We start from the raw sequence: 8,214 nt of genomic DNA, 5'->3' as shown, positions 1-8,214 counted from the left end.
AAAATCTTTATCTGAAGTCTAGTTGACAAATAAATGTAGTAAAGTACAAAAAGATAAACGTCGTAAGTAAAATCCAAGAAAATCAAATTAACTCCACCTTTCACTCAGAAATCAATATCAGTATTAAACTATCACATATTTTAGTGTATGTTATAATATTTCACTTACAGGAGTCATTTTACTGAGATAATTTCAGCACATTTTGCTGATAATATGTGAGTACTTTTACTTTAATGGAGTATTTTTTACTTTAGTGGAAAGATAATTTCTTCTTAAAACACTGGTGGAGTCTAAAGTAGCATAAAATACTCCAACAAGTTCAGTACAACTACACATTTCTGTGAGTAAATGTACTTCCTGTTACTGCGGCCAGCAACAGTAAATCCAACCGGAGGTTTCAAAGATGATGATGATGATGATGATGATGATGATGATGTAACCTTCATCACAGTCACACAGCTGAGGTCCGCTGGATTAGATCAACTGTACGGAGCCTTATTAGATTTAGTTGTGTGACTGTGACTGTGTGTGTGTGTGTGTGTGTGTGAGAGAGGACATGTGAGGACATGTGAGGACATGTGAGGGACGAGAACAGATGGAGGACACATGCTTGTGTAAGAACACGTGTCTGAGGCTGAATGTGTGGAGGATGCCCTGCTGTCCGACAGCCTTCCAGCTGTGAACACTGTGTGTGTGTGTGTGTGTGTGTGTGTGTGTGTGTGTGTGTGTGTGTGTGTGTGTGTGTGTGTGTGTGTGTGTTTTCGTGGATCCAGATGTGGAGTTCCTGCGCTCCGTCCTGCCTCCGGCCACCGACCCCGCCTTCTTCCAGTTCCTGCGAGACCTCGACTGCTCGGGTGTCACGCTGTGCTCCGTCCCAGAGGGAACCGTGGTGTTTGCCAGGGTGAGCTGCGGTGTGTGTGTGTGTGTGTGTGTGTGTGTGTGTGTGTGTGTGTGTGTGTGTGTGTAGTCATACATCCCAGATGTGGGGGGTTCTGGGTAATTTGAAGGAGTGAGAGGGAGTAACAGCTGTCTGTCACCAGGTGCCTCTGATGGAGGTGGCCGGCCCGCTGGCTGTGGTTCAGCTGCTGGAGACCAGTTTACTGTGTCTCGTCAACTACGCCAGGTAACAACACACACACACACACACACACACACACACACACACACACACACACACACACACACACACACACACACACCATATCTGAATATTCATGGTGACTTTTGCTCCGTATATAAACATGAAGACATAAAATGGCAGATTAAAAATCCTTTCTGTTGATTTCAGAAGAGAATAAAATGTTTTTTGCTCAAAGTGAGACACTGAAATTAAAGCCTCCCCCTTCCTCTCTCCCCCCCCCCCCCTCTTCCTCTCTCCTCCCTCCCCCTCCTCCCCCCCCTTCTCCCCCTCCCCCGTCGTCAGTCTGGTGTGCAGTAACGCCGCCCGGTTCCGCCTGGCCGCCGGCCCCCGGAGGAAGCTGCTGGAGATGGGCCTCCGGAGGGCTCAGGGACCAGACGGAGGACTCACCGCCTCCCGCTACTCGCACATCGGAGGTGAACGCAGCGCGGCTCAGATCCTCGGCACATCGGGGATTCTTCAGCAGCATCTTTTATCTTTGAAGGAATTTAATGGCTTAAAAAACTCTCCTCCAGGGTTCGATCTCACCAGCAACGTTCAGGCCGGTTTCCTGTTCGGGATCCCCGTCGCGGGCACCATGGCCCACTCCTACGTCACGTCCTTCACCTCCCTGGAGGAGGTGTGGCCACAGGTGAGCCTGCGTGTTACACCAGCAGCTCACAAAGTCTATCATAATAATACCAACTGATCACAGACATTTTCATTTATTCTGATAATTAAAGTAAGATAATTCATCTTTCATCGTATTAAACTAAAAACAAAAAAACAGCAGTTTGAATAACATCACCTGAAAATGTCACGGCTTACTGACACGTCACAAAAGAAATGAACGTTTTCAGAAAAACTGGGATAAATGCAGTAAAGTGATGCCTAGAATGTAACTTGATTAATTTACCCTTCAGTGTTTGTCCCCTCAGGTCACATTAACTCCTTAATTATTAAGGATTATGTGGCTGGAAAGTATGAACAAAAATATTTAAATAAATTAGATTTTTGTTGTTGTTTCTGTTGGTTTTCGACTGTTATAATTACAACAAGTCTTAGATTGAATGTTTTAACCCCCTTGTCTCTCGTCGTCATGGTCACCGCCTCCTCCCCCGCCCCCCTTCAGACCCTCGTGGCCGTGAACGGGGACCCCGACCCGGTGGACGTCGTCTCTCTGACCAAAGGCTGGCTGAGTCGCGTGTGCGAGCTGCTGGGGGCGGAGCCAGGGAAGATCCGCGAGGGCGAGCTGGCCGCCTTCCTGTCCTACGCCATCGCCTACCCGCAGAACTTCCTGCCTGTGATTGACAGCTACAGCGTCGGCTGGTAACTCCTCCTACTACCATATATGTTTTTAGCTGGGTCTGATTTGATTTCCATCAGTACATGAAAGACTTTTTTATAAAAGTGAGTTTTAAGATGAGATTTAAAAGCAGCAGCAGAGTCAGCTGATCTGATTCTGAGGAGGCTCGGTCCTCCTTCTGTTTGTAACCTGGACGGTTTGGACTGTAACGGTGTTTAAAAGCGACTGTTGATATTTTTTAAAAGCAAACTCAGCAAACTTTTTAGTCTTTTATTCAGTTGTCTATTCATCTAGAAATCCGAGCTGTTTTTACTTTTTTTTAATATCTCTTTAGTATTTTATTTGAATTTGTGTTGAATTGTATTTTATTTCAGTTGGTTTTTTTTACCTCCTTTTACTTTATTTTAGTGTTTCATTTGACTTTTAACAGAAATGTACTGATTTATTTGACTGTCTGTCAACCTTACAGTTTGTTTTAGTGTTTTTTTTTTTAGCTTGTTTTGTTTCCTCTTTACAGATCAGAAAATTCCAATTTTCCTGTTTGTTATCTGTAACGTAGTTATTTACTGATTTGAGCGTGGACGGTGTCTGTGAAGCACTTTGTGTGAGTAGTAAAGCCAGTAAAGTCTGATTGATTGATTAACAGATCATTCAGGGTCTTGCAGAGGTCTTCAGGATTTGAAAAAACAACAACAAAAGTGTCTTTTATTTCCCATTTTTCTGTCGATTAAGAGTTTAATTTGTAATTTATAAAAAATAAAAAAAAAACAGCAGTGAAATGCTATTAAACCTGCAGAAAGCTTTTTTCTGAGGTTCAGCGCTCCTCTCTGACTCCTGCACCTCCTCCAATATGTTTTCCACGTGTGACCTCCTTCAGCAGCGGGCTGCTGAACTTCTGCGCCGTGGCCCTGGCGCTGAGCGAGCTGGGCTTCAGGCCGGTGGGAGTTCGTCTGGACAGCGGCGACCTCTGCGGTCAGTCCGTCGACGTCCGCCGCGTCTTCAGACTCTGCAGCGAGCAGTGAGTGAAGAAGACCTCGAAGACACTCGGCGAGATCCGACGCGACTCCGGACGTCTGTCGTTCACGTCCGATTATCCGTCGTTGTATTTTTTTCTCCGCAGTTTCTCCATTCCCTCCTTCGAGTCGCTGCTCATCGTCGGGACCAACAACATCTCGGAGCAAAGCGTGGCCGAGCTCAACAAGAAGGTAAAAGGAGCGTGCGAGGAAGTCTTCGTCTCCTGGTATTCCCGCTCTCCGATTGGTCCCTGATTGGTCTGTGATGTCGTCGTTTCAGGAGAACGAAATCAACGTGGTCGGCGTCGGGACTCATCTGGTCACCTGCACCCGACAACCGTCGCTGGGCTGCGTGTACAAGGTGATCTGAGCAAAGTGCACGCTCAGCGCTGTCTCACTTCTCCTGTCATGTTAACATGCTGTGTGTGCGTGTGTGTGTGTGTGTGTGTGTGTGTGCGTGTGCGTGTGCGCACCAGCTGGTGGAGGTGAGAGGAAGACCCCGGATGAAGATCAGCGAGGACCCGCAGAAAAGCACCGTTCCGGGGAGGAAAGCCGTCTACCGGCTGGTCGACGCCGAGGGTGAGAATCGGTGGTCGTGACGTGACTTTGAGGCCGATTCTGGTGATTTGGTGTCAAAACAGATGTTTTATTGACAGAAGTCAAGAGGAGAGACAGAGTAACTTCTCTAAAGGTCAGGGATGGGACATGATATTTGAATAGTCGTTATAATATAACCTGTTTTTACCGGCGCTGGGTTGTCATGCGTTATCGCTGTCAGAAGGTGGCGGTATTTGGCCTCAAAGCTGTTCTGCCAGCTGTCGTTAAACAAACATAAGAAGAAGAACACGTTGCTGCCCGTCTTAATATTTGATTATTAACAGTACTTTTGCTTGAAATGCCGATTGATCCCTCGTAAAGGTGTCCGGCCGATCCGTCTCCGAGTTGCTCACAGGTCCGAATGTCAGGAAGTTCTGTATTTCCAGATAAGGAGGCGCCGGCCTCGTCCTCAATGGATCTCGATTAACCTTATAGCAGCAGACACCAGAGTTTAAGAGGACACGGTGACCCCACGAGGAAAGGAAACCGAATTATTAAGAGGAGACAAAAGCTAAAACTCTTCCAGTCCAACTGATAATAATACAAGAAGCTTTGTAACATTTCAATTTCACAGCGTAAACGTCTTCTCTTGTCTCTCGTCTCTCGTCTCTCGTCTCCCCCCCGCAGGTCATCCTTTCCTCGACCTGCTGTGCCTGGCGGCGGATTCTCCTCCGGAGGCCGGAGTCCCGCTGAGCTGCTTCCCTCTGGGCTGCGGTGACGCCGCCACCTCGGTCACTCCGGCTCAGGTCACCTGTCTGCGCCAGGAAGTGTTCAGCAAAGGACAGGTATATAAATATATATATATATATATATATATATATATATATATATATATGATGATGTCGTGGCTGTTTTTTTTTTTTCTGGGCAAAAGCTGGTGAAATTTACAAGCCAGCAAATTCTAAGTGTTAAAACTCCCCTAAAGTTTGAGAAGTTTTAAAAAGAACGTAGGGATAGATGTAGACCATGTTGACTAGGAAAATAGAAAAAATAAGTTAAAACACAACTTTTATGAGACTTTTAAGACTTTTTAATAACTCTTGATAAAAAAAAAACTACAGATAATCCATTCAAATCTGTGAATCTGTTACAGCCTTAAAAAGCTCAAAATAACACATATAAAAACATTCATTTCCTTTCTGCTCTGGAACTAAACACGTGCGTGAGGCCACGCTGCCGGAGGAGTTTTCGTCTTTATGACCGGGTCTCCCAACATTTTCTAGGTCACACAGCCGCTGTGCAGCGCCGCAGAAACCAGAGCGAAGGTCCAGAGCTCCCTCCAGACTCTGCACCCCCGACACAAGAGGCTGCAGGAGCCCGACTCGTACACAGTGAGTCTCCGTCAACATCTGAAACAAACGGCAAAAAAAAATACAGACACTTTAAAAACGGACTGCTGTGGGCTTCTCTACCACCAGGTGGCGCTGTCAGAGAAACTCCGCAACCTGGTGACGGAGATCCAGAGAGGAAGCAGCGGCGACAGCAACTTCCTGTTCGCCAACTAAACTCAATCCTTTATTTTTCTGTCTTTTTATGGACGCTGTTTTTCCAGAGTGCCAAACTTTGGTCTGTTTTAAAGCCCAACAGGGAGAAATTATAACAAATCCTCCAGTGAATTTTAAAAAAAAAATGTTTTTAACAAGAAACGTCCAAAACAAAAGGCACAAAACTGCAACCTGTTTTTTATTCCCCAATATTTTAATAGACAAACTCATCGAAGACAACAACGTAAATCCAAGTCTGCTTTTTCTCGATCTTTCAACCTGCTGACCTTCCTCAGCAGACGACCTGGAGATGTGAACGGAAACCAGAATATGAGAGTTTTTATTTGTAAACTGTGGTCTGATATTTGTGGATTTTTTTTTTCCATCTGTACCTCAAAAGTCTTTAATCATGCGTGTGAATATACCTCAAATGTAAATGAAAAAAAAAATTCCGCGAAATTTTGAATTTGAAGTGTTCGGTTTATGAACAGAAACGTTTACGCTGAATTATTTCTCTTCTCTTGTTCTTCACACTCATCTTAAAGGTTTTAGTTTGTGTTATTTTTTTTAAATTTAAAAGTGCATTTATCAATGATTTTTATATTAACATCCTAAAATTACTCAGTGGAAGATAAAATAGATCTTTACTGAGACGAACCCACATTTTTCTCAGCAGTTGGTGGAGACCAAAACAGAGCTAAAAGGACTCTTAATATTGGACCCGACTCTTCATAAATGATAATGTTGAGTGTGTAAATAAGCAGCTGTTTACTAAAACGACGTAAGACAATATGTTTTTGATGTGTGATCTTTCCATTTAGTTTTAACTGTCGCTCTGAAGCCTCGAGTTTGCCATTTTGGAGCCAGAAGCGACCATATTTGGACGAGCTGGGGGAGGAGCCAGCGGTGGATCACTACGCCCCGCCCACTCACCTACAGCTGAAACCTGACTGCACCACAGGCCTGTCAATCAAACAGACACGCCCCCTCTGAACATAACTAGAGACCTAATATCTAATTAATGACGGGATTATTTATAGAAAGATCGCCAGAAAACTAATAACAAGGAGTGACGTTAGCTAATGATACTATTATATTATATTATATTATATATATATACATATATATATATATATATATATATATACATATATATATATATGTATATATATATATTTATATGTACTCGTGGAAAACGTATTGAGAAGTTGAATGGGAGTTTATGGAGCCTTTTTGGAGCCGACCTCTTGTGGCACTCGGTGGTATTGCAGCTGAAGACCTGGAAGCTACGTCCACGTTTACATACAGTCTGTGATTTTTTTTACATGTATGTACTCAATAACATTCATTGAATTTGATCATGATTTGTTAATATGTTGTATCTTAGCTGGTATTTGTAAAAACTTTTAACGGTGACGCCCTCTAGTGGTCGTTTAAAAAACAAAAACAGCACTGCACCTGTTCTGTTTTCACCTGAATTATCTAATTTATCTATAAACAAATACTATATACCACCGGATGAGTTTTAAATGTGCCATAATAACAACTTTAAAGTCATTTCATTCTTTCTTTTTTTAATTCAGAGCTTCAGTTTGAAAAGAAACAATCGACCGACATGTCTGAAATCTTGGCTCACCGTCCCTCTCCACCCTGCCATGAAACTCCTCGGCTCTCCGCCCACCCACCACCTCCCCCACCTCCCCCCCCCCCCGCCTCCTGCCCTTCCGCTGCTCCACATGTTGAGAGGACTTTTTCTCCAGCTCTGATTGGCTGCCGGCTGACCAGCGGCAGCAGAAACGCAGATACACCCAGCGGGACATATGGAGCCGATTAGACACGGAGAGGCCGTGATATCATCCAGGACTTCTCTCACGTCTCTGAGGTGGATCAGTCGACACTCACACACTTCTCATGTGGGCTCTTTTTTTACGGCCTCTGAAGCGCCGGCTGCTGCACACCACTCAACTTTCCTCTATTTCACAACAGAACTGATGATCAGCGGTGGGAGAAGTTCACACATCCTGTTTAAAGTAAAAAATAACAGAATGTAAAAATTGCTCCATTATGAGTCAAAGTCCTGCTTTCAAGTATTTTTAGCAAATGTACTTTTTAATATTAATAAATCATCGTGTAGACAGGAGTTTACTGTTGTTCAGAATGGACTTTATATACAGTTAAGTTCAAGTTTTAATGCACAATATCGCCCAAGGGAAGCGTGTATAATGTGAAAAGTATCGGACCCGGCACAGAACCTTGTGGAACTCCGTAACTAACGTCATCACTGACGTGAATAGATTTTAATCTATGTGATGGATATGATTTGAACCAGCCGAGTGCACTTTTTAAAATTTTTTTTTATCCTATTTTGTCCAAAGAGACAGAAAATGACCACAGAGACTCACAACAAGACCGCAAAGAGGCAAAAACATTAAAGAAATACAACCTGATGACTCAAAGTGACTACAAAGATATCAAATGAATCATTTCAAGTTTTTTCTTCAAACAAAAAAAAAAAATTCAGAAATTCTCTGATGGCATCTTTTTAAAAAGTGAATATTTCTTTGATTCCTTTAGTCTTTGGAAACACTGGTCAACATTTTTCATCATTTTCTGACATTTTTAAGCCCAAACAGCTGATCAATTAATCGAGGACATATGTCTTATTGACAGATTGTTCTAGTCCCTGTAATAACATCA

General features: G+C 43.5%; 1 protein-coding gene across 2 annotated transcripts in view; it reads left to right on the top strand.

Annotated features, from left to right (window-relative positions):
• naprt (nicotinate phosphoribosyltransferase) overlaps window positions 1-6,307 on the top strand; it is a 7,405-nt gene extending 1,098 nt beyond the window's left edge. The window contains exons 2-13 of one of the 2 annotated variants that reach the window (XM_069152933.1): window positions 774-901; window positions 1,041-1,123; window positions 1,424-1,554; window positions 1,654-1,769; window positions 2,250-2,446; window positions 3,304-3,441; window positions 3,544-3,628; window positions 3,717-3,797; window positions 3,913-4,015; window positions 4,661-4,818; window positions 5,257-5,364; window positions 5,452-6,307. In XM_069152933.1, the coding sequence (XP_069009034.1) occupies window positions 774-901; window positions 1,041-1,123; window positions 1,424-1,554; window positions 1,654-1,769; window positions 2,250-2,446; window positions 3,304-3,441; window positions 3,544-3,628; window positions 3,717-3,797; window positions 3,913-4,015; window positions 4,661-4,818; window positions 5,257-5,364; window positions 5,452-5,538 (1,415 nt within the window). In that variant the 3' untranslated portion in view covers window positions 5,539-6,307. Of the gene's footprint in view, window positions 1-773; window positions 902-1,040; window positions 1,124-1,423; window positions 1,555-1,653; window positions 1,770-2,249; window positions 2,447-3,300; window positions 3,442-3,543; window positions 3,629-3,716; window positions 3,798-3,912; window positions 4,016-4,660; window positions 4,819-5,256; window positions 5,365-5,451 lie in introns of both variants that reach the window. The other variant, XM_069152932.1, reaches the window with a different exon arrangement.
• Window positions 6,308-8,214: the final 1,907 nt, after the last annotated feature.

The sequence above is a fragment of the Embiotoca jacksoni genome, unplaced genomic scaffold (genome assembly GCF_022577435.1).
Source record: "Embiotoca jacksoni isolate LCO1_2020_lvr unplaced genomic scaffold, fEmbJac1.0.p SCAF_19, whole genome shotgun sequence".
NCBI lineage: Eukaryota > Metazoa > Chordata > Actinopteri > Embiotocidae > Embiotoca > Embiotoca jacksoni.
Note: the sequence above shows the minus strand (reverse complement) of the source record. Positions and strands in the feature narration are given on the sequence as shown.